We start from the raw sequence: 26,066 nt of genomic DNA, 5'->3' as shown, positions 1-26,066 counted from the left end.
ATTTGTTCATTAAATGCCGGGTCTGGTTAGGTCGTATTTAATGGAGTGTTATCTCAAATGTTTATTTACATAGAATAAAAATAATTTCATTCTGTTCTGCTGATTTCTGTTTGTTTGGGAACGTTTTGGCTAAGTACTTCTTAAAAGAATTGTAACAAAAATGACATATGAAAGGGAGGAATCACAAAGGTCCATTTCTTGGGTAGCGGAGAGTTTGCCTTCTCCCACTCGTCCACATAATGAAGTCATGTAGTAGACTTTATGCAGCTTCATATCACCATGCTGTTGGCCACAGAGTTCTCTTATGTACACATACTTACCAAATGAATTTGTGATGACTTAGAGTAGGGGCTGACATATTGGAACCAATGAAAACAAGTGAAAAGCATAAGTGAGGTGATGACACCTGCAAGAGAATACTGGAATAATTGTATCAGAAAGCCTGGGCTAAGAAAACCACTGTGACTGAGTTCAAAACTGAGCTATGAATATTCCCAGATCTGAGATCTAATTAAACTTAGTGGATTATAAGCAATTGAGGAAAAAGCAATTACTTTCAGAAATTTAAATAGTTACAATGCCAGCAAAATCTTCTCAGTATCCCTCTTATTTGTAGGGTGGTTAAATGTAACAATTGTATTTAATTTATAATTAATATCTTAGTCATGTTATTTTTAGTAATTCCTATCAATTGGAATTACAGCACCAATTTTATTTTTAACTTACAAATACATGCTTAATATCTAAAAAAAAAACTTTAGTAATGGCTCTAGCGTGTATTTCCAGCTTTCCAGTAATATGAAGGAAAGTTTGATTTTACTACATCTGTTTCACATAAAATTTTTATTTAAAAATTATTTTAAAAACTTTTAATGATCTAGAAAATATTGCTGCCTTTTGACTGTTTTCACATAAAAATTTGTCTCTGCAACAGAAGTCTGTCAGTGGACAGTGTCCAGGCTTCGGGTCAGAAAACAGAAGAGCTAGGGCACATTTTAGAAAATGTCAGAGGCTTTCAGAACATTGTTGCTGGTTTTGCTACTACACGCTAGATTGTGTAGGTGGATAAACAATAATTGATTTCTTACCTGAAATCTTTGAAACTGATTTCATTTTAAGATCTTAAATCAACACTGTTCAGATAAAATAAAATATATATGAATGATTTTAAGGATCATTTTATGAGCATGTTGACCAAATGTAAATCCAGAAGCAAAAAATAACAAAAAACATTTCACTGTGCATGGCTTTTATATTATTATGAGTATTCTTTTTTATCATCATTATTGGTTTTAGAGAGAAAAGAGAGAGAAACAGAAACACTGATTATTTGTTCCACTTATTTATGCATTCATTGGTTGATTCTTGTATGTGCCCTGACTGGGGATCAAACCCACAACCTGGACACAGTGGAATAACACTCTAACCATTTGAGAGCTACCAAGCCAGGACCTTATGGGACATACTTAGGGAATTTAATTACTTCTTGCTTAATTAGGTCATTATGAAAATAATTGTTAGGTTGGTTCATTTTGAGATGTTTTCATACATGTTATTTTTGAATTACTGTAACCATATTTGATGTGTTGAAATCCATAAAAAGTTATGTAGAGCTAAAAGTTCAATCCATTTTCTTTATTTAAACTTAATTATTGTTTATTTTTTAAACATTTGTTAGAAAATTTTAAATGCTTGTTAGAGCCTGACCTGTGGTGGTGCAGTGGATAAAGCATTGACCTGGAACGCTGAGGTCGCTGGTTCAAAACCCCGGGCTTGCCTGGTCAAGGCACAAATGGGAGTTGATGCTTCCTGCTCCTCCCCCTTTCTCTCTCTCCTCTCTCTCTAAAAATGAATAAAAATGTTAAAAAATGCTTGTTAGATACTTGAAATCTTCTACTTTAAAATATGTATTATACCTTCAACAGTAAAGGAATAATGGAACACACAGGAAAGTCAGGGATTAGGAACACTAGTTTTCAAGTCAGAGAGGTCTCATGAGAATCGTTGGCATGCTGTCTCTGCCACTAGTAGTTGTGTGACCTCAGGAGAGGAGGGAAACTTTTCTCAAACTGTTTTCTTACTCCTGAATTTTGGGAGCAATACATAAGACATGTGTCTATTTTAAGTTTCAGTTTAGTTATGACTTCCAGTATTAAATAATGTGCTAATTAAAAGACTGTAATTTTAGGAAAAATTCAAAGGCAGATTTAAATTAATCAATTTTACTTTTAATAGTTTGCAGCTGTTGCGACTTTGCCGTTTGATGTGGTGAAAACACAAAAGCAGACCCAACTTTGGGTGGATGAATGTCAAAAACGTAAGTTTAATTAGTTTAAAACATTTTTAGGATGCCATGAAAATTTTCCACTACACCGAAAACTGAGCGCCATGCCAGTGGACTCATTTAATAGGTTCTGTGTTTCGAAAATGTTCCTTAGGTGACTGTGCATCCTCATTCACACTGGTAGCAGGGAGCCATCTTCTTTAATTCAACTTAACTCTTACCTATCACTGTTTTTCTAATTAATGTTTCTCTATTTAAACTCAAAAGTATAAACCTTAATTAAGTAAGCCTTGTATCTTAATTTTCCATCATTATTGTTAGTCACTTTAACGTGTTACTCTGCTTCACGGATGGACCATTTCTATTTAGCAGACATGTTTCTGTTGCAGACTGCATTTTTATGTGATAAAAGCCCATATTTTTTTCTCATTTTCATTGTATATTATTGAAGAAGTAAATCACCTCAATTCCATAGCTCAGCTATACCAATCCTTTATCTCCAAGCAAAAAAAGAAAATGTGATGGTCAGTTTCATGCAGGAATATGATCTGTGCGTCAATGAACTGAGACCATATCTCCCGTCTTCATCCATTAGTAGACTACCCATTGAGTGCCTGCTTGGTGTCGGGCACCGTGCTGGTATTTTCAGACAGATGAGGAGACAGCCAAGTCTGCAAAGAGCTCATAACCTAGTGGAGAAGCACATTAGGCTGTAGCAAGTGCTAGTTCCTATAATAGAAGACCTTTACCTCATTTATGAGTACATTATTTATATTTAATTTCTTAAAAATTTTTTTTTTAATTTTTATTTTATTTATTCATTTTTAGAGAGGAGAGTGAGAGAGACAGAGAGGGATAGAGAGGAGAGACAGAGAGAGAGAGAAGGGGGGAGGAGTTGGAAGCATCAACTCCCATATGTGCCTTGACCAGGCAAGCCCAGGGTTTCGATCTGGCGACCTTAGCATTTCCAGGTCGACGCTTTATCCACTGCGCCACCACAGGTCAGGCCAATTTCTTAAAATTTAATCTCTAGGCTCTGGCCAGTTGGTTCAATCAACAGAGCGTCGGCCTGGCATATGGACGTCCCAGGTTCAATTCCCAGTCAGGCACACAAGTGACCATCTGCTGCTCTCCCCTCATTCTTCCCTTTCTCTCTCTCTTTTACTCCCACAGCCAGTGGCTCAATTGGTTTGAGCATCAGCCTCGAAGGGGATTGCCATGTGGCTCCCGGTCAGGACGCATGTGGGAGTTTATCTCCCCTCCTCTCACTTAAAAATAAAAAAAAAGAAAGAAAAGAAAAAAAAAGAAATGATATACGTTCAAAGGCCATATATGTTGCATATATTATCTGTAATAGAAATTAATGATACTTCTTTTTTAACATTTAGTTCCTGTGTCTTTGCATATGTCAACCTGGGCTATAATGAAGAACATTGTTTCTAAGAATGGGATTTCTGGATTATTTACAGGTAAAAGTACTTGCTTTACCAAATCATTGAATAAAGTTATTACTTTTGGTTCTAAACTTATCCTTCCTAAATTAACTTTTCAGCAGGAAATTACTGAAAATATTTCATATTTATGATTTCCTCCTAAATATCTTGTCTCTAGATAAATTTTAAAATGTTAAATGACAGATTTACTATCAGTAAGATCAGATTTCTATATAAAGTATCATGGAGTTAAAGTGAGGAGGTTGAGAGTAAGTTTGTATTGTTGATACCAGTTTATGGCACAATATTTGATATATCATTTCATTGAATTTGATCATTATCAGAATGAAACCAAATAAATTTTTTTAAAATAAGGTAAAATTTGTTCTGATTTTTTTCTATTTTCTTTGCAGGCCTGATGCCCCGTTTAATTAAAATTGCTCCTGCTTGTGCTATAATGATCAGTACATATGAATTTGGAAAGGCTTTTTTCCAGAAACAAAACATTCAAAGACAATACAGTGATTCTGTTTCAACCTGAATAACCATAGCCAAGGGATAAAATGAAGACTGGTAGACAAGAGCCTTGATGTTATCTTACAGTAATTTTGTATCATTTCTGCCAATAATTTAAGTGAATAGAAATTTCTACCTGACTATAAATCATAATCCTTATTTTAAAATAAATTTTATCCTAATTTTTGAGATCTTGAAAAAGATATTCTAGAATCACAACCATTGGGTGTTTTTATCAAGAAAGCAAAAAGTATTCCTTCGCACTGGAAGCAATAATCTCTGAGGGTTTGATATTGAAGACCCTGTATTATCTACTGTTTCGGCAAGAGGGGAGGTTTTACTGAGACTATTCAATGTTCACTGTGGCCGGCTGTGGGTGTGCAGTGGAAAACAGCATGGTGCATAGACAAGTAAAACAGTGTGTTGGCACAGGAAGGTTCCCTGGTGTCGGCCATGTCATAATTCATGTACAGCTGTTTATGGAGTTCGCTAGGTCACTCTGTTGGCTTGCTCTATTAAATATGATATTAATATAATTATTGATCACAAAATATTTCCAAACTTTCCCTGATGATATGCATTTCACAGTAGTATGCTAGAACCGAGAGACTAAACATGTAGCAGTTTTCTTGAAGAAATTAGCTTTTACTCATTGTAGGCTAAGGCCAAAGAAATTCAGTTTATAAATGGGGGTGAAATAAAAAGATTATGGCAGGACACAAGAAATGATATTCTTTTTTTATATTTGTTTGATTTTCTTAGGATATGTATACTATAATAAAAAGCACTTTATTTAAGTATATGGGTATTTTAGGAAAATGTGAAGCATTTTTTCCCTAAAATTTAGGTGATAAATCTCTAGTACTCAGAGGACTTAATGTATTTTTGTTATAGTAGAAAAAACTCAGTATGTTTTACCAGAAATAAATTATATAGGATTTGTATGTAGTCTTTTGTTTTTATCCTGTTGATTTACCTTAAATTTGCAACATACACATATCTGTAAAATATAAGTATTTATGATTTTAACTTATATTTTCATTAAAATATTTTGCTTAAATTAAAATTATCGGTTTTTACCTAAATATTTTTGTATAATGTATGTGTCAAAATTTATCTTAAACACTGCTGTTTAACAGTATTAAATATACCTGGTTTTTGCTATGCTTCTTTTTGATGACTCATTGGTAGAAAAAGGCAAAAATACTGAGATTTAGAACGATGCTTCAAAAAGCTATCACATTTCAACCCCCAGTACTAACTGCCATTATGGAAAATTCCTTTCATTTATGACCAAAATAACAAATCGAATTGCCTAGTTTTCTAACACATACTGCATGCAGTGTGTCTGGATAGAAAGAGGACTGAAAGAGCACTTCATCTTTCTCTGTACTGAAGAAGTAAATCACATTAATACATATTTTTTTAAAAAGTAGCAACCAAAAGATTTGGGCTAGAAATTGTGTTGGTAATTATTTCTGAAAGTAAGGTTTTATTTTATAAATGATTAATTTTTGAACACATTTATGTGTAAATTTTTTAAGAAGAAATTTCATTCAAGTATTATGTTTACTACTTTTCATATAATCCACATTTGACTTTTGTTTTTTAGTGAGAAAGAAAGACAGGAAGAGAAATGAGAAACATCAACTTAAAGTTGCAACACTTTAGTTGTTCATTGATTGCTTTCTCATATGTGCCTTGACGAGGGGTGGGAGGCTGTAGCCAAGCCCAAGACCCCCTGCTCAAGCCGTGACCTTTGGGCTCAAGCCAACAGCCATGGTCATGTCTATGATCCCACACTCAAGCTGGCAACTCTGTGCTCAAGCTGGTGAGCCTGCAACCATAGGGTTTCGAACCTGGGTTCTCAGTGTACCAATATGACACTCTATTCACTGTGCCACCATCTGGTCAGGCAGTACACATTTGACATTTTAAAGGAGTAGCTATAGAGTTAAAATAAATTTTGCTTTTATTTCTAGGAAAATTATTTACTATGCTTATTTAATCACATGACTTTTAAATTCTTTTTCAAGTCACAAATTCCAGGGAACATAGGAAAATTTAGTCTATCACTTTTGAACTATTTTTTCCAAAGTATACTCTGTCATTTAACACTTCCTGAGACTTTTTATGTGGTAGGCAGTATGAAAAACATTGGAAATAAGATGTTTCAGAACTGTCACTAGCCTCAAGTTGGTTTCTGAACTATGATTGGTGGAGATATGCACAGGGAGTAAGGGGCAAGCTGAGGGATTCTCCACTCAGCCTGGGGGCAGAATGGGTGGGCAAGAAACACTTCTAGGGTTCACACACACATGATACAAATTCAACATACCTGGAGGCAAGCAATAGGAGTAGTCCCAGTGGTGTGAGCAAAGAGTATACCTGGGGCTGTGGTAGGAGATCAGACTGGGAATACAGTCAGAGGCCTTGTGGACCACAGGAAAAACAAGAAGTCAACAGGCAACAACAGAAGTTTTTGGGGTTGGTTTTTTATTTTTCTGAAGTGGAAAGAGGGGAGGCAGAGAGACAGATTCCCGCATGTGCCTGACCAGGATCCACCTGGCATGCCCACTAGGGGGCGATGTTCTGTTGCAACTGGAGCCATTCTAGTGCCTGTGGCAGTGGCCATGGAGCCATCCTCAGCACCCGGGGCCAACTTTGCTCCAATGGAGCCTTGGCTGCAGGAGGGGAAAAGAGAGAGAGAAAGGCGAGGGGGAGGGGTGGAGAAGTAGATGGGCGCTTCTGTGTGCCCTGATCAGGACTCAAACCCAGGGTTTCTACACACCAGGCCGACACTCTACCACTGAGCCAAGCAGCCAGGGCAACAACGGAAGCATTTTTGATGCTGCTCTAATAATCAAGAGTTGGGTTTGGGGCTGTTTTTTTTTTTAATTTCTTTTTTTTATTTTTTTACAGAGACAGAGAGAGAGTCAGAGTGAGGGATAGACAGGGACAGACAGACAGGAACGGAGAGATGAGAAGCATCAATCATTAGTTTTTCATTGTGCATTGCGACACCTTAGTTGTTCATTGATTGCTTTCTCATATGTGCCTTGACCGTGGGCCTTCAGCAGACCGAGTAACCCCTTGCTCGAGCCAGCGACCTTGGATCCAAGCTGGCGAGCTTTTTGCTCAAGCCAGATGAGCCCACGCTCAAACTGGTAACCTCGGGGTCTCGAACCTGGGTCTTCCGCATCCCAGTCTGATGTTCTATCCACTGCGCCACCACCTGGTCAGGCTGGGGCTGTTAAGACCAGTATTTATTTTTAATGAAAGAAAATAGGATATCATTAGCACAACAAAGAACATAAAACACTACAATGTGTCATGTAGTAAGGCCAAGTTTATATAGTGAAAATTTGGGTTTACTTGTGGTTTAGAGTTGGGTTTTAGGAAAATAACTGACAGTATGGAAAATGTGACTTATAATAAGGTGACCTATTTAAAAACAATCTAAAGTTTGGACTAAAATATCCTTTTAAAAGGTACTATTCTGCCCTGGCCAGTTGGCTCAGCGGTAGAGCGTCGGCCTGGCGTGCAGAAGTCCCGGGTTCGATTCCCGGCCAGGGCACATAGGAGAAGCGCCCATTTGCTTCTCCACCCCCCTCCTTCCTCTCTCTCTCTTCCCCTCCCGCAGCCAAGGCTCCATTAGAGCAAAGATGGCCTGGGCGCTGGGGATGGCTCCTTGGCCTCTGCCCCAGGCGCTAGAGTGGCTCTGGTCCCGGCAGAGCGAGGCCCCGAAGGGGCAGAGCATCACCCCCTGGTGGGCAGAGCGTCACCCCTGGTGGGTGTGCCGGGTGGATCCCGGTCGGGCGCATGCGGGAGTCTGACTGTCTCTCCCCATTTCCAGCTTCAGAAAAATACAAAAAAAAAAAAAAAAAGATAAAAGGTACTATACTGACACTGATATAATTTTATCCGCCCCTTCCTATCAGAAAGAAATGCCGAACCTACATAGAAGCTGCTTTGCTTAGAGGAAAAGCAAAGTGAACTAAGTTAAAAATTAAGAGTCCTGATTTTCAAAGCAGTCATGTAGAGGAACATTAACAAAGAATTTTCCTAAGCTGTAAATGTGAGACGTTTTTAACCACTTGAAAACGTGTATGTAAATGTAATAAAGATGACTTGGAAACTGACTTAAGGTGTTTGTCAATCATTATTAGTCACTTGCTTTTGGCAATTACGTCATGAACTTATACATACGATTTTATTTAATGATGACATCATCCTGGTGCCATCACACAGGTGCTGAGAAAATAGTGATGTTTCCACTTGACAGGTGAGAAGGCAAACGCCAGCCATTGTGTAATCCAGTCAGCGACACCACAGAGCTGCTGCCGTACTGGGCACTTCAATATCTGTTCCATATTCTAAAGTGTGTCATGTTTTTAAAAAAATAAGACATATTTCACTTTGTATGAGTTGAAATAAGGACTTCTCCACAACCATTTTCAAATTAGTATTTAGGTTTCAAGCAATATACATTCACCATATTTGTTAGTTCAGTGTGCAACTTGAATCAAGTAACTTTCCATCAAAGATAAAACAAGACCACTAATGCACGGTACAAAATGTTTAATATACATGCAACAAGTATAATACATCAAGGCAACAAAATACACATGGAAATATTAGTATATTACTTAGCATTCTAATTTGGGGAGGGTGTGTGAACAAACACTACCACCAGGAACTAAAGATTGAGACGTTGTTTCCTCATGCACACATTAACTATCTCTACACCTGTATGAAGTGAACTGTAGAAACCCGAATTCACATTAGCAGATGAATTTTATACCAAGAGCTCCAAGAAAGGAGGAAAAGTCATGATCCTGAGGTGTCATGTTTAAATTTGCATTTAGCAGCATGTTAAGATGTACAACTTACAATATACATTAGACACATCTGACAATTTTTATCAGTTTTGGAATCCCGAATTAACTTTCTGTATTATAAAAATGTATGGAAAAAGTTTAACAATTATTTGTCTTAATTAACGAAGGATGATGTCGAGAGTGGGCCGTGAATGATAAGCATTTGAACACTCTGAAATGAAAACAGCCGTAGTGCTTAAGGCCAGCCTAAAAATTCTGAGTTTCCCTCCTTAACCATTTCTCACTCCCTCCTCCCAAGATTTCCACTGTCTTCATTTTATACCTTCTCTTCCCCTGCTGAGTAAAGATTGCTTTGGATACCTCACAATAAGGTAAACAGAATTAATAAATTAGAGGTACCATTTCTCAAAAATATTTGCATTTCCACAAGTACTAAAAGCCTTAAGCTGAAAGAAGAAAGCTCTGAGTGGTCTGGTATATCTAAGAGAACTTATTTTAAGGGCTTCCAGGCCTCCTTTGTCCCTGCAATGACATTGTTTGAACTGTCTTACATATAAGACTAGCCTTGCTACTATTTATTAATCTTAGATTCCAAATTATGAGCGCTCTTAAGATTGCAGAGACCCACACTGCTACGTCTCTAGTAACCAAGAATGTGTACGGTCAGCATTTCTTGCCTCTCAATTAAAACGAGTTGCTTCGGGAGGAACTCCGATAAACATCAGTCAAAGCTACTAAGTTTGAATGTAACGTTTTATTGGTAAAAAAAAAATAACACAGAAGTCCCAAAAAAGTACTGTAGCCTCTTTATGTAAACAATGTATATAACTTCTTTGGCACAACTGATCATGTTTTCCTCATATTACTACTGTAGAAAATATACCTAACACATTTTCTCTTCCAATATGGTGGAATTTTTAGGGACAAAATGTATAGTTCCAAAAATTGCAAAAATGTTTAAAATACAGCTCATAGCTTTTTGCTGTAGAAGTGCAAGGATGAAAACATTAGCTTTAAAATGAGATTACGGCATGACTCGTGATAGAAGCTGTAGGACCCAGGACACGAGAGGGCGGAGCGCTGTGTGCAGACACGGCTGAGTGTGGTGGCCCTGCTGGTCCTAACTGAGAAGCTGCTCTACTGTTGAACTGAACGTGAAATCTTTCCTAATCAAAGACTCTTTCAACATCTGTTCTACACTTTTTAAATGGTAGATTTCTGAGGCATAGCTGGTTATATTTTTTAATTGATAACCTTTTAAGAAAATTTTGGGGAAACAGAAATTTGTTCATTTTACCTAAATGGCTTAAAATACTGACTTGTAAAGTACTTTCTCTATTACCCTAACAAAGTTACTGACTGCCTGAAGGCACATTCCTATAAAATTTATAAAATGTTAAGTGGAATGTTAAATTGACACTAAATGATAATAACTGTTAAAGAAAAACTGTAAAACTGCAGCTGAATTCTCATTAAAAACAAGGCTTTTAAACATTAGAACCTGGGAAGAAATTAATGAATAATAAAATTAGTAAGTCATTTTTAGAAAATTTAATCATTGAATAAAAGTAAGAAAAATACTTAGCTTAAGTCTCAAATAAAACCTTGAACTCAAAACTCATTTAAATATATGATAAATAAATAATAAATATGTACAATTTGCAAAGGACTATTAATTTAGAGGACCTCTGAAAGTTCTTTAGACCTACTCATTTTAAATTTCCTCTGTGACAAATACAAGAATTTTAAAATGAAAAATGGCAGGATCATTTTTTTTCACTTGGTTTACGTGGAGTGGATTGAACTCTCTAAGCAGTAAAATCCCAGTCATGTGCCAGAACAGTATAAAATTCCAAAGGCTTCCCAGCAGTCAAACTTACAGAAATAGAACATTTGCAACATAAAATATTTTGGCTTTTACATAAAATTTTTCAGGATGGAGTTAGGCCTGGGCTTGTCATCTCTGTTATAGGACTTGCAAGACAGTCATTAGATTTTAGGCTAGTTAGAGATTTGTAACTTGCCACTGATGTTAGAGACCCACAGAGACCAAGTAATGAGGGAGTATCTTCTTTACCTGAAAATTAGGATAAAAAAATATTTAATTGTCCTTGAAGAATGATACCAATAAGGACCTAAAATTATTGAAAACGTCATACTTTACGAAATATTGCATATTCTTGAATATTATCATGGCAATGCCTGCTAAACACACATACATATATAAATATATATATACATAAATGTGAAATACAACAGAATATTAAAAATAACAAGTATGCTAAAGTCTGAGTTAATAGTTTACAGACTACATGCGGGAAACAATGTGACAAGGTTAACCAATTTTCTGGCTCATATGAGAGAGGATGGTAGCTCCTAGCAGAAACAAATTTGTCAGTAGGAGCAGAAAATTGATTTTTGTTTTACAGTAAGAAAGACCAGTTTTGTTTTAAATGTATTGATATGGAGTTGGGACTTTACAGCTCTTCAGATGGTACTGCTACAAATGTTATTGAGTTAGAAGTCTCTGGGTATCCTCTATGCGCCAGGTATTGTGATAAAAAAGGTTAAGTTTGAAAATCATTTCTTGCCCATCAGGAATTTAGCATGTAATAGAAACAGACACAAACAGAAAATTATTCAATTCAGTAAGCATAGTAAGAGCAGTAAGTCAAGGGTATTATGGAGGCTCAGAGGAAGAGTATCCAAACCAAATCAGAAGGTATGGGTTTGGCTCGAGAGGAGCTCCACGGGGACAGTGACAATGACCGAATCCTAGTGGACACACATACCACAGGGGCAGACCCAGGGAACACCGCAGAGGACCAGCAGGACAATGGCACGGGAGAAGACCAGCACCAGAGGGGCAGGGAGCTATGCACCACATAAGGTAAGCAGCAACTTTTAGCCTTTCTCATCTCATGGCACAGAAACTAATTACTAAAATCCTGCAGCACACCAAAAAATATATTTTTTGCCAATTTAATGGAAAAAATATGTATAATTTTGATTCATTCACACCAGATGGCTATTGTTGTGTTTGTGGTCATTTTTTTATTTGACAATCTAAGGCAGGGGTCCCCAAACTATGGCCCCCAGGCCGCATGCGGCCCCCTGAGGCCATTTATCCGGCCCCCGCCGCACTTCCGGAAGGGGCACCTCTTTCACTGGTGGTCAGTGAGAGGAGCATAGTTCCCATTGAAATACTGGTCAGTTTGTTGATTTAAATTTACTTGTTCTTTATTTTAAATATTGTATTTGTTCCCGTTTTGTGTTTTTACTTTAAAATAAGATATGTGCAGTGTGCATAGAGATTTGTTCATAGTTTTTTTCACAGTCCGGCCCTCCAACGGTCTGAGGGACAGTGAACTGGCCCCCTGTGTAAAAAGTTTGGGGACCCCTGATCTAAGGGAAAAGAGGTCAGTGCCCTTGATTAAGTAGTCAGGTATTGAATGTTTTAAAAATTCTTGTGGTACACCAGATAAAATTGTTAGACTAGAGGAATGGGTAAAGGCCACAGGACACGTTAGCGTTACATTAAGGAATCTATCTTGAAATCAAATCTGAATTCAGAGACTACATTCTTGGTCATACTCATATAACAGGGATCCACTGAGCCTTTACATAAGGGGATTACATGGTTAAATTGTATTTTAAATACATGAGGGCTTTGTGAAGCATGATTTTGAGGAAAATAAAATGGATGTAGGGGAACCAGGTTAGCAGGAGATGAGATTATGAGAAATAGAATAGCTGTAAAAATCTTCTTAGAAAGTTAAACTAGGCCCTGGCCGGTTGGCTCAGCGGTAGAGCGTCGGCCTGGCGTGCGGGGGACCCGGGTTCGATTCCCGGCCAGGGCACATAGGAGAAGCGCCCATTTGCTTCTCCAACCCCCCCTCCTTCCTCTCTGTCTCTCTCTTCCCCTCCCGCAGCCAAGGCTCCATTGGAGCAAAGATGGCCCGGGCGCTGGGGATGGCTCCTTGGCTTCTGCCCCAGGCCCCAGATGGGCAGAGCATCACCCCCTGGTGGGTGTGCCGGGTGGATCCCGGTTGGGCGCATGCGGGAGTCTGTCTCTCCCCGTTTCCAGCTTCAGAAAAATACAAAAAAAAGAAAAAGAAAAAAAAAAAAAAGAAAGTTAAACTAGAAAGATTTGGTAAAAGCAAAATGTTAGGTGGGAAGAGCCAAGAATGACTCAGTAGATTCTGAGAGCCAATAAGTGATTAGTGAGATTACCAACTCTATAAGGAAGAGAAGCCCCAGCAAGTTGCTCAGTGGACAGACCTCACGCGCCGAGGTCATGGGTTCAGTCCCTGCTCAGGGCACATAAGAGAGGCAACCAAACAGTGCACAACTAAATGGATCAATTAAATGGAACAATAAGTTGATGCTTCTGTCTCTTCTTTCCTTTCTCTCTCAAAACAATGGGAAAAAATTGTTTTTAAATAAGGAAGTTTGGGATAAGCAAGAAAGGGTCAATAAGGAAACCGAAAGGCAATGAGTATGTGTCCTAATTTTAAGGAACACCTAAAGCGATGTCTTAGCCACTATCAAACCCATAGATGAAGCAAATGTTATTTTATATTAAGCTATCATATAAGGATTGTTTTACCTTTTTATGATCAATGACCAAGGAAATGGATGGTCTTCATTTTGTGCAATAAAATTTCAAACCACTGGAACCAATGAGTGTTGAAGTTGTAGCTGGCCAAGGAGTTAGAACATATTTGTTTTGCATGTGCTTGCATGAACATGGTCACAGGTATCCATACTGGTATCACTTTGAGTTACATCTATTTATATGCTGCTTAAAATGCCTTCAGAAATATTACAGTATAATTTGCTCTTAAATAATAATTGCACCTGGCCTGTGGTGGTGCAATGGATAAAGCGTCAACCTGTAATGGTGAGGTTGCCAGTTTGAAACCCCAAGCTTGCTTGGTCAAGTCACATACAAAAAGCAACTACTGCCTGACCAGGTGGTGGCGTAGTGGATAGAGCATCAGACTGGGATGCAGAGGACCCGGGTTCGAGACCCCGAGGTCGCCAGCTTGAGCACGGGCTCATCTGATTTGAGCAAAAGCCCACCAGCTTGAACCCAAGGTCGCTGGCTCGAGCAAGGGGTTACTCGGTCTGCTGAAGGCCCGCAGTCAAGGCACATATGAGAAAGCAATCAATGAACAACTAAGGTGTTGCAAAGCGCAATGAAAAACTAATGATTGATGCTTCTCATCTCTCTCTGTCTCTATCTATCTCTCTCTCTGACTCACTCTCTGTCTCTGTAAAAAATCAATAAATTAAAAAAAAAAAGCAACTACTATGAGTTAATGCTTCCCACTCCCCCACACTTTTCTCTCCTAAAAAAAAAAAACAATAAATAAAATCTTCAAATGAAATAGTTGCTTGTTCATAGAAAAGCGTAAGAACAGACAGTAGACTGTAAATTTCATATTACTGAAGCAGATATTCATTACAGGAATTACTGCGATTCATACTTTCTTTAAAAAAAAATGCTTTTGAAGAAAAGAAATTCTAGGAAAGGGAAAAACTCTCCAAACCCTCCAAGTAGATGAAGCTTGGAAGGATTGCTTATCACATGCCAACTATATAACTGAAGGCAGAAGAAACTCCTCCGAAAAATACTCTGAAGCTACAAGGATTGGAGTGACTGGTTCGTGCATCATGTAGGACTGTTCAGGTGTCAAACATCAGTTTGTTGACGAGAACCTGTTTAACTTCCAAAAGTATTTGCTTTAACTGAGGAAGAAGATAAAATTTTAAGTTAGGCAAACAGGAATGTTTCTGCATTAGAATGTGCCATACATTTGTTGGCAACTTAAAAAAATCCTTCAACAGTAGAGATTGTTTAGAAAATGGTTCACTGTTGGCACAGAGATATGTTGTTGTAAGGAAATACACAGTCACTGAGAACTTCGATTCAAAAAATGATTCAGAAGAGATGTACTCGGAATGTGCAAAAGTTTTTGACAATTGAATTCAGTTTTATTTTTCTTATACATATAGAAGACTGAAATTAATTTTTTTTTTCTGTATTTTTCTGAAGCCGGAAACGGGGAGAGACAGTCAGACAGACTCCCGCATGCGCCCGACCAGGATCCACCCGGCACGCCCACCAGGGGGCGAAGCTCTGCCCACCAGAGGGCAATGCTCTGCCCCTCCCGGGCGTCGCTCTGTTGTGACCAGAGCCACTCTAGCGCCTGGGACAGAGGCTGAGGGGCCATCCCCAGCGCCCGGGCCATCTTTGCTCCAGTGGAGCCTCGGCTGCGGGAGGGGAAGAGAGAGACAGAGAGGAAGGAGGGGGGAGGGGTGGAAAAGCAGATGGGCGCTTTTGCTGTGTGCCCTGGCCGGGAATCGAACCTGGGACTTCTGCACGCCAGGACTTCTGACGCTCTACCACTGAGCCAACCGGCCAGGGCTGAAATTAATTTTAAAGTCTAAAAGAAGCAATCAGAAAATAAAATTAAGAATACAAAAATGAACTGTAAATAATAAAATTCTTAGAATAATTTTACCAAAGAAGTATAAGAGTTGTACACTGACAACTACGAAACATGGTTGAAAGAAATTCAAGGTTGAAATAAATGGGAAAATACTCCCACTGGATTGGAAGACAGTATTGTTAAGATGGCAGTATTTCCCGAATTGATGTACAGATCAATGTAAGTCCCTTTAAAATTTTAATTACATTTTTTTTTTTAGATTCATATGGAGGCCTGACCAGGCGGTGGCGCAGAGGATAGAGCGTCGGACTGGGATGCAGAAGGACCCACGTTCGAGACCCACGTTCAAACCTTGAGCGCTGGTTCATCTGGTTTGAGCAAAGCTCACCAGCTTGGACCCAAGGTCGCTGGCTCGAGCAAGGGGTTACTCGGTCTGCTGAACGCCCGCGGTCAAGGCACATATGAGAAAGCAATCAATGAACAACTAAGGTGTTGCAACACGCAACAAAAAACTGATGATTGATACTTCTTATCTCTCCGTTCCTGCCTGTCTATCCCTCTCTCTGACTCTCTGTCTCTGAAAAAAAAAATCATATGGAAATGAAAAGGAAATTGAAGAGCCAAAATAATTTAAAAAACAAACAAAAACAAAGTTGTATGTCTCCACCATCCTGATTGCCACAAAGATATGGTGATGGAGACAGTGTGGCACTGGAGGAGAGACACAGGGGCACTTCTGGAAGAGACATACAGACCCAGGAATTATGACTGTAAACCCAACAAGTGTTCTAGAACCATTCAACGGGGGAAAGAATGATCTTTTCAACAAATGGTCCAGGGTCAACTGAATATACACATGCAAAAGAACGAGCTTGTTAACTTAGCTCAGACCAAAAATAAACACTGACAATGGATCAAAGACCTAAAAGTAAGATCTAAAACCATGACACTCTTAAAAGGAAATACAGGTATAAATCTAGATGACCTTGGGTTGGTTTCTTAGACGTGATACCAGAAGTATAGCGAGCCAGAGATAAACCAGATAAGAAAGAATGTCAAAATTAAAAACTGTTAGTCAAAGAACACTAGCAAGAAAGTGGGGGGGGGGGATCCCTCAGAATGGGTGAAATATTTGCAAATCACAGATCTGATAAGGGTCTACAATCCAGAATATACATAGAGAACTATCACAACTCAACCATAAAAAGGCAAACAATGCAATTTTTAAGTGATCAAGGGACTTCAACAGACAATTATCTGATATAAGTGGACAATAAGAACATGAAAAGATGCTCAACATTATTTCTCATTAGGGCAGTGCAAATCAAAACCACGAAATTCCACTTTACACCAACTCGGATGGTTATAATAAGAAAAGGTAATAAGTATTGGTGAAGGTGTGGAGAAACTAAAACCTTTATATGTTGTTGGTAAGATTGCAAAGTAAGTCAGTTTGAGAAACAGCTTGGTGATTTCTCAAATGGTTAAACATGTGATCCAGCCAATTCCATTCCTAGTTACATACCCAAGAGAAAAAAAAATGCTCACACAAAAACTTGTGATGAATATTCATAGAAGCATTACTTCCACAGTGGAAATAATACAAACATCCAACTGATGAATGAAGAAACAAACTGTGGTTTCCCCATACAATGGGACATTATCGGGCAGAGAGGGACTGAAGCCCTGGTACACACTGCAACACGGGTGAGCTGTGGAAACATTGCGCTGAGTCAAAGCCAGACAGAAAGGGCTTCATTGCATAGGATTCCATTATGTAAATATCCCGAGTAGACAAACCCAGAAGGACAAAAGTAGATCAGTAGCTGCCAAGGGATGGGGTGGGGAGGAAATGGAATTGACTGCTAATAAGTACAGGGCTTCTTACTGGGCAATGGCAATGTTCCAGAACTAGATAGTGGTGACTGTCATGATGGCCATGCACTGCCTAAGGACGTTATAGTCCACCATGGACAACACTGGTCCCATACGATTATAATGGAGCTGAAGAAAGGATTCCTATTGCCTAGTGACATTACAGCTGTCATAACGTCTTAGCACAATGCACTGCTCGTGTGTACTGCTAGTTGTATAAAAACATAGCATATACAATTATGTGCAGTACATAATACTTGATAATAAATAGCTATGTTGCTGGATTGTGTGTTTAATATACTATTTTATCATTATTCTAGTGTATTCTTTCTACTTTTAAAAATATTTGCTGTTACACAGCATGCCATGTCACACCTGCAGCAGCCTCGTATATCTTGTGTTTACTGTACCTCTTGACAGTGTATTTTCCCTTGTGCTTGATTTAATCTTGTGCTGGTTTCTACAGTAACGTACTATACCCGTTTGTAACCAAGGGGCACCAGGCTATACCATATTGCTAGGTGTGCAGTAGGTTGTACATCTAGGCTTGTGTAAGTGCACTCTGTAATGTTTGCACAATGAAATCACCTACTGACACATTTCTCAGAATGTAATACCCATTGTTAAGAAGCACACAAGTATTACTACACACCATTAAACTGTACCCTTTAAAATGATAAATTTTATGTTATATGAATTATAATAAAAGTTTTCGGTTTTTTAAAAGTCTAAAGGATCTTTAAAATAAATTTTAAAATAAATTTTAAAATGCTAAGATGTGGAAACATTATCGTTAATTGTTGGCATTTTTCCTTTGTGGTGGTACGTTAAATAATGCTGTATCTTAAAACTCAAAGCATCTTAGATTTTATAAAACATGGTAGCTGCTAGTAGTTACTAGATACCTGTCACATATGAGGGGCTTAAGTGTTTCTCGAAAAATATGACAACTTCTCACCCTTTTCTATCAACAATTACAATGCCATGGTAAGTAGTTTGAATTCTATTCTGATTGTCATTGAGAGCCATTGGGTAATTTCAAGTGGAGATACAATGTTTTCAAAGATCACTGATTACTGAATGGAGAATGAACTCTGAAGGAGCAAGAATGATAGGGAACAATCTGTGGCAGTAGTCAGTTCAGGAGGCTCAGACTAGGGCTGCAGTAATGGAGAAGATGATGATGGAACACTGAGGTCCCCGGTTCAAAACCCTGGGCTTGCCCCGTCAGGGCACATATGGGAGTTGATGCTTCCTGCTCCTCCCCCTTCTCTCTCTCTCTCTCTCTCCTCTCTCTCTCTCTCTCTCTCTTTCTCTCTCTCCTCTCTAAAATAAAGAAATAAAATCTTTTAAAAAGTTTAAAAAAAAGAAGTTGCTTAGTTAATGTGTATAGCATTTGTTGTATGGGGAGTTGCCAAGACTTGCAATAAGCTGACATGCAGATGTGAAGAGGAAGAGGAGAATCTAGGAAAACATCTGCGGCGGTGCTGTGTATTGCAATGGACAAGACAGAAGAAACTGAGGCACAAAGGGATGCAGGCTTCCTAAGGTGAGAAACTGTCTTTCTAGCTCGCACACCCAGCAGTTTCTGTAGAACTGGGAAGAAGGAGAGAAGAAAGATGTGAGAAGTATATCATACCAGCCCGCTTGTCCAATCCAAATGGCTATATGTTCACAGTTATAGCCTATGCCAGGGATAGGAAAGAAAAGAACTTTGAACCAATGAAGCTACTGAAGTTTAAAAATGAATAGGCTTCTCATCTTTGTCATATCCCTTTAATAAAATATTTGCACTTAAAAATATAAAAATAAATAAAAATGAATAGGGTGAATCGTAGAAACTGAAATGCGATCATTGAAAGCGGCCTGAAGAGTTGTGGAACTGGGCCGAGGTGTCGCCAGGAAGACGCACCAGCGGGAAGAGGGCGTGACCGAGCCCAGCTGGAAGCTGGAGGAGGAGCAAATAACATTCCTTTCTGTTTATTCCCCAAGTTCTGCAGAGTACCCAGCCAACGAGGTATGAAAAGTGACTCAAAAATGAAGTGGTCAGTTGAATCAAAAGCTGCTGAGAAGTTTAATAGGAAGAAGAGAAAGAACTGACTTTGCCAATATGGCAGTAATCAATTACCTTGATAAAAATCATTTCAGCAAGTGGGAGAAATACAAAAGCTAAGCTGGACTGGGTGGGAAGAGTACCAGGAAGTGGGAAATAAAGGTAAAAAATTACAGACATCTTTCAACAAGCTTAGCCACAAACACGAGAGAAAAACAATAGCAGACCATTTGTAATCATAATATAATGGCAGCTTAATTCCTCGCATATTTTAAAGAAATATCACTAGTCTTCTTCAACAATCCTCTGCAACCAAAGTACAGACTGCAGGAAAAAGTAATTTTCAAAGAGACTTTTTTATCCCTTACCTTCACTGACTGAATTTAATGTGTCCTGTTTTCCATCTCCTTCCTGTGACTGGCCCGGATCCAGGGAAGTCTGAGAAAGGCTAACTTCAGCGGATAACTGGTCAAGACTTTGATAACTTTTTCTGTAAAACAACGGTAAAATATTACTTGAATTTCTTCTCACAAAAACAATTTCTAGACATAGTCTTCACTAATTTTCTTCAATTTATTGGACTTCTGGTTAATTTCTCCCAAATTTTCTCCTAAATTTGTCTTTATCATGGCTGCAATCTGCTCTGTTATACTTTTCCTTCCACCCTTTTTGGAGGTCTGTTTACTCCACTAAAAAATGGAAAAGAAAACAATTTTTGAAACAGATTTAAATCATTGCACCAATTTTTTACTTTCCAGTTTAAGAAACGGGGACTTTTGGTTATTATCAGTTGTCAAATGAGCAGAAAAGTCTACAGATTACTTTTAATGCAGAAACAAAATTGATGTAACTTAATAATTATTTACCCTCTTCTAAGCACTTCAGAATACTACAATGTCTTGATATTTTTATAGATGATTATATAGTAACAAATTATTATAAATTCCTGTAATTTAGAAGCTTAAAAAATACTTGTTTCTGTTAGTACACCATCAAGAAAATTAACCTCCTTTCCTCATCTCTACACAATTGTGAGCCCATTTTCTATTAAACAAATTATAAATAAAATATAAAAAAGGAATAACTCAGTTATAAATAAAAAGTTAATGAAGGTTAATTATTAAACTGTCCTTGCCCTGGCCAGGTGGCTCAGTTAGTTGGAGCATCGTCCCGATGCACCAAGGTTGCTGGTTTGATCCCGTCAGGGCACATACAAGAATCAACCAATGAATGCATGACTAAGTGGAACACCAAATCAATGTTTCTCTCTCTCTCTCTCTTTCCCCACCTCTAAAATCAATAAAAAAAAATTTAAAGTAAAATAACATAAATTATCCTATTATTTCATCAGGTTAAAACCAACTCAAAAGATATATGTAAGCTTTGACGTTGCTGATATTCCAAGTCAGAGAACAGAATTCATTATTACTTCCAAATATAAATGATTCCGGAAAATAAATCTTTAGGTTCATCATCCATTTCCCAAGGAACTCAAACCCTATCTAATTTCATAGAAATATCATATATTCTGTGAATAATGTTATAGAAATGCAATAATTTAAATGGTCTACTACATAGTCATTATTCATATTCACAAGAGTAGACTTACAAATCTATCAAACGTATATATATTAAGTATGGGGGGAATATATAAAATAGTTATCTCTTCCTTTTCTCCTCTAAGAATGAGGTGAAGAAATAGGTGATGGAATGACTACTAGCGTACAATGCAAGTAGTATCTTCACTTTATAACATAATGATTTTTCAAACGTCACTAAGGTAAAAGTTTTTAATTATATATATATATACTTTTTAAGTATTTTATTTTTAGATAGAGGAGAGAGAGCAAGAAAGAAAAGAAGAGGGGGAAAGCAGGAAGCATCAACTTGCAGTTTTGCCTCCCATACATGCCTGGACCAGGCAAGCCCAGGGTTTGTACCAGCGACCTCTGTATTCCAGGTTGACGCTTTACCCACTGCATCAACACAGGTCAGGCCTTAATTACATTTTTAAGTAATAGGAAGTTCTACTGTAGAAAACTTCTGGTAACTATAATAGATAAGTATATGTAATTTTAAAAAGTACTGAACAAATGCTAGGCACTATTCTACATATTTTTTGTATGTTAATTAAATCTCACAATGACACTAAAAGGTTGGGATTATTAATTTCCCTACTTTGTAACAGAGGAAACTGGGACACATTGTATAAATTTGGTGGCATGGCTCTACTTCTGTCCCTTTAACTACTATGCTATCTCCTTTCTGATACAGGAAGAAAAGATTTGGTTTCCTATTTTATTAAAAGTTATTCTTTGCCTGACCAGGTGGTGGCGCAGTGGATAGAGCGTCAAACTGGGATGCCAAGGACCCAGGTTCGAGACCCTGAGGTGCCAGCTTGAACATGGGCTCATCTGGTTTGAGCAAAAGCTCACCAACTTGGACCCAAGGTTGCTGGCTCAAGCAAGGGGTTGCTCGGTCTGCTGAAGGCCCACGGTCAAGGCACATATGAGAAAGCAATCAATGAACAACTATGTGTCACAATGCACAATGAAAAACTAATGAGTGATGCTTCTCATCTCTCCATTCCTGTCTGTCTGTCCCTGTCTATCCCTCTCTCTGACTCTCTCTCTGTCTCTGTTAAAAAAAAAAAAAAAGTTATTCTTGGCCTGACTTATGATAGCGCTGTGGATAAAACAACCTAAAATGCTGAGATGGCTGGTTCGAAACCCTGGGCTTGCCTGGTCAAGGCACATATGGGAGGTGATGCTTCCTGCTCCTTTCCCCCTTCTCTCTCTCTCTCCCTCCCTCCCCTCTCTAAAATAAATTTTAAAAATAAAATAAAATAAATTTTAAAAAAGAGCTATTTTTTTTAAGTGAGAGAAGGGGAGGTAGTGAGACAGACTCCCTCATACCCCCCACTGGGATCCACCTGGCAATCCCCTTCCGGGGCGGATGCTTGTATATTGATCTATTTTTACTGCCCGAGGTTGAGGAGCTCAGATCAACCAAGCTATCCTCAGCACCCGGGGTCATGCTTAAATCATGCTGCAGGAGGGGAAGAGAAAGAAAAGGGGGAAAGAAGCAGGTGATCACTTCTCCTATGTGACCTGACTGGGATTCGAACCCAGGACACCTATATGCCAGGCCAATGTTCTATCCACTGAGCCATGGACCAGCACCAAAGTCATTCTTTATAAATATAAACAGCCTTGTTTGCTGGGAAAGACCATGTAAACTATTCTGTATTTAATCAAATCACTAACATTTTCACTTGATTTCCATTAAAATCTTATTAGGTGTAAAAGAAAGCAGGAACACAGGCACTGAATAAAGCTTTTCCCGTCCCCCCCCCCCCCAATTTTTGTGCCTAATAGGTAGAGGGTTTTTTTTAAAACTGAAAGATTTAAGATGAGTTTCTGATACTAACTTTTCAACATAGGAAGTTTGTTAGTTACTAAATTTTAGAAATTTTACATAGAAATGTTTACAAACAAAAACTACCCAGAAGCAAAGAAGACTTAGAATTGATCTGAATATTGAAAAACCGAGAGGCTGACAGCACACAGTGATCTCAGGGACTGTCACCCACCTGAGGAAGGAAACCTTTGAAAACAGCCTCTGAGATGGGCAACACAAAATGAGCTGTCTGTGTGACCTATTACTGAAGTTCTTTCAGAAGATCACACTTCCAAATCCAAAGGGATTTGGGGACCTTCCCACCCTTTGTCAAATTTAGTGAACAATCCTTGAGTTCAAGGATTAACTTAACTGAATGCCAATGAATATAAGAATAGAATTTGGTGGACAATCATCTTCTGTAGCAGTAATCAATATTCTAAACTGAAATTAAGCACCTTAATCATAAAATGTTAAGAACAGTACACACAGTATCTTCCGTGCATGAAAACGACTACAGACCCACCATCTGGAACAATAGTTCAGCTGCTTTCACTAATGACAAAGAATGGGTTGGATTTCCACATTCTTACCTGACTTCCAACCGGAATGGCAGCTCCATCTAACAAACCTGTTTTTGTCATGGAGTAACACTACTTCTGTGGGAGCTGTCTTTAAAAGGTCACCACTGCTTCCTATTTTAGAATTCTAGACTCATTAACATCACACTGTAAGATTTAAATGTAACCCACCAGACACATCAAACCAATTAATAGTCGATTACTACCTCTGAGTAGAATTTTAAAATAATAATAGCTTTCTTAATCAAAATAAGAATCCAAGAGAGTAAATCATGTATTATAACAACATAAAAGTTTACAATTTAATCTAATTTAAATAAACTTGCAGGAATTATGTCATGAGCATTTGGGACATAATAAAATCCACTGCCTTCAATATATAACAATTTAAACATTTAAAATCAAATATAAATTTCAGTATACAGGGCTGACCAGGTGGTGGTGCAGTGAATAGAGCATCAGACTGGGATGCAGAGGACCCAAGTTCAAAACCCCAAGGTCGCTGGCTTGAGCACAGGCTCACCAGCTTAAGCACAGGGTCGCCAGCTTGAGTATAGGGTCGCAGGCTTGGCATGAGATCACAGACATGACCCCATGGTCACGTGCTTGAGCCCAAAGGTCGCTGGCTTGAAACCCAAGGTCACCGGCTTCAGTCCAAGATTGCTGGCTTGAGCAAGGGGTCACTCACTCTGCTGTAGACCCCCGGTCAAGACACATATTGATAAATATATGAATTTACCAGAAATTCCAACTGCCCTTTGGTTGTTCCGCCTGACTGCCTGACCTCACCCTTACTTACTGGATAATCGCCCAAGGCAGAAGAGTTTCAGGAAGCTGGCTGGTCTACCGCCTCAAGAAGGAGTGTTCCAGAAAGCTGAAACAGGAAATCCGCAGGAGGACATACCAGAGCTTCTGACTCAGTACCTCCTCAGGCTCTCCCAAACCCTATTAAAATTCGCCCCCTAGTCTGTACCGGTGCCCTTCTGCCCCAAGAAGTGCCCAGCAGGATTCCTTTCTTCCTTTCAATAAAGCCTGTGACTCTGGTCTATCGGACTCCCATGGATTCCAACATTTGGTGCCCAAACCCGGGACAGGGTACTAACTGCCTGGACAATCCCTCAGTGCCGTCCAAACTTACAACCAGGGAAGCAATTGGCAGCGGCAGCTCATCCCGGGCTTACACCCTGATTCTGTTTGGACATGTAATTGTAGGATGATTGGCTAGCAATCTGTCCCTGTCCCAAACCCCTGCTGGACCAGAAAGGTAAGGAGTTTCTCCTTCCCCTTCCCTGGTTGGCCTCCAAATTTCTCCCTAAAAACCCCCCTTCCTGGTCAGACGGTTTTGACTTCAGACCCCGTATCTACGAGTGATCTGCCTCTACGCCTTTATGGACTTCTACGAAAGTCTAGACGCGCCTAGCCAGGCCCCTCTCCTACGTCCCAGGATCTCAGCCTCGGCGTGACAACTTCCTGTCTGAAACTCTCTTTCTACAGAGATTTTCTCCTCTCAGAACTGTGACTGAAGGCGGGGACGCCCCCTTCTCTTACCAGTCTCCTCTACTGTGGGCTCCTCTCAGTCCAAACCATCCAGCCAGGCTCCCCTCGGAACATGGGCTCCTCGCAATCTCACGCCTCAGAGACTACTCCTCTACTCCTTCGGGACACTGTGTCATCCTCACTCTACTCTCTGAGGTTCACAGATTGAGAGGTTTCTACTCCAAGCAGCCTGCTTCTACCCACTTCCTCAAAAGTCTAGGCGCCTAGCCAGGTTGCTTTCTACCACCATTACAATATCCTAAGAGATCTTGACAATTTCTGCCACCGGATGAGGAGGGCATCAGAAATTCCTTACATGCAGGCCTCTCTTCTCCCTTCGCTCCTGTCCTTAATTTCTGTGCTGCCTATTCTACACGCAGGCCGCTTTTGGCCAGAGAAACCTCACCTAAAACCTCCACTCCTAGTCTTTCCTTCTATGCAGACTCCCAACTCTGTTCCCCTCCTGCCTGACCCCCAGGGGCACGCCTCTCTCAGGACCCCTCTCTGGTCCCTCCGCAAATCTCTTTTGCTCGAGTTCTTCCCTCCAAGAGCCCCCTTCCCTCCCTTAAAAAATCCTGTTTCTCGCCTGACCAGGTGGTGGCGCAGTGGATAGAGCGTTGGACTGGGATGCGGAAGGACCCAGGTTTGAGACCCCGAGGTCGCCAGCTTGAGCGCGGGCTCATCTGGCTTGAGCAAAGAGCTCACCAGCTTGGACCCAAGGTCGCTGGCTCCAGTAGGGGGTTACTCCGTCTGCTGAAGGCCCGCGGTCAAGGCACATATGAGAAAGCAATCAATGAACAACTAAGAAGTCGCAATGCGCAACGAGAAACTGATGATTAATGCTTCTCATCTCTCTCCGTTCCTGTCTGTCCCTATCTCTGCCTCTGTAAAAAAAAAAAAAAAAAAAAAAATCCTGTTTCTCATTCACTTGCAAATACCAGTCTCTCTTTCTCCTCCCCTGCTGGCCAGGGGCCCCTCTCTTCTCCACTGTGTTCTTAAACCCCTCCTCCCTCCTTACAGACAGGCAGCCCTGTCGCTTTTTCTTCTTTGACCCATCCCCCCACCCCAAAGATTTCAGTTGTCTCTTTTT

The 26,066-nt window shown here is 39.3% G+C and overlaps 2 protein-coding genes across 11 annotated transcripts in view; one reads left to right on the top strand and one right to left on the bottom strand.

Moving 5' to 3' along the window:
• Nucleotides 1–8,375, top strand: part of SLC25A40 (solute carrier family 25 member 40) — a 37,057-nt gene extending 28,682 nt beyond the window's left edge. For both annotated transcript variants that reach the window (XM_066354071.1, XM_066354070.1), the window contains 4 exons: nt 2,236–2,317; nt 3,673–3,753; nt 4,131–7,724; nt 8,129–8,375. In XM_066354071.1, coding sequence (XP_066210168.1) covers nt 2,236–2,317; nt 3,673–3,753; nt 4,131–4,258 — 291 coding nt within the window. In that variant the 3' untranslated portion in view covers nt 4,259–7,724; nt 8,129–8,375. The remainder of the gene's footprint in view (nt 1–2,235; nt 2,318–3,672; nt 3,754–4,130; nt 7,725–8,128) is intronic.
• An 88-nt stretch (nt 8,376–8,463) lies between these two features.
• The window catches only part of RUNDC3B (RUN domain containing 3B), a 198,491-nt gene continuing 180,888 nt past the window's right edge, over nt 8,464–26,066 (bottom strand). For 7 of the 9 annotated variants that reach the window (XM_066354315.1, XM_066354316.1, XM_066354313.1 and 4 more), the window contains 2 exons: nt 19,829–19,950; nt 9,177–11,151 (listed from right to left, as the gene is read on the bottom strand). In XM_066354315.1, the coding sequence (XP_066210412.1) occupies nt 11,006–11,151; nt 19,829–19,950 (268 nt within the window). In that variant the 3' untranslated portion in view covers nt 9,177–11,005. Of the gene's footprint in view, nt 8,610–9,176; nt 11,152–19,828; nt 19,951–26,066 lie in introns of those variants that run through there. The other 2 variants (XM_066354310.1, XM_066354312.1) reach the window with 2 other exon arrangements.

This window comes from Saccopteryx leptura, chromosome 12 (assembly GCF_036850995.1).
Source record: "Saccopteryx leptura isolate mSacLep1 chromosome 12, mSacLep1_pri_phased_curated, whole genome shotgun sequence".
Lineage (NCBI taxonomy): Eukaryota > Metazoa > Chordata > Mammalia > Chiroptera > Emballonuridae > Saccopteryx > Saccopteryx leptura.
Note: the sequence above shows the minus strand (reverse complement) of the source record. Positions and strands in the feature narration are given on the sequence as shown.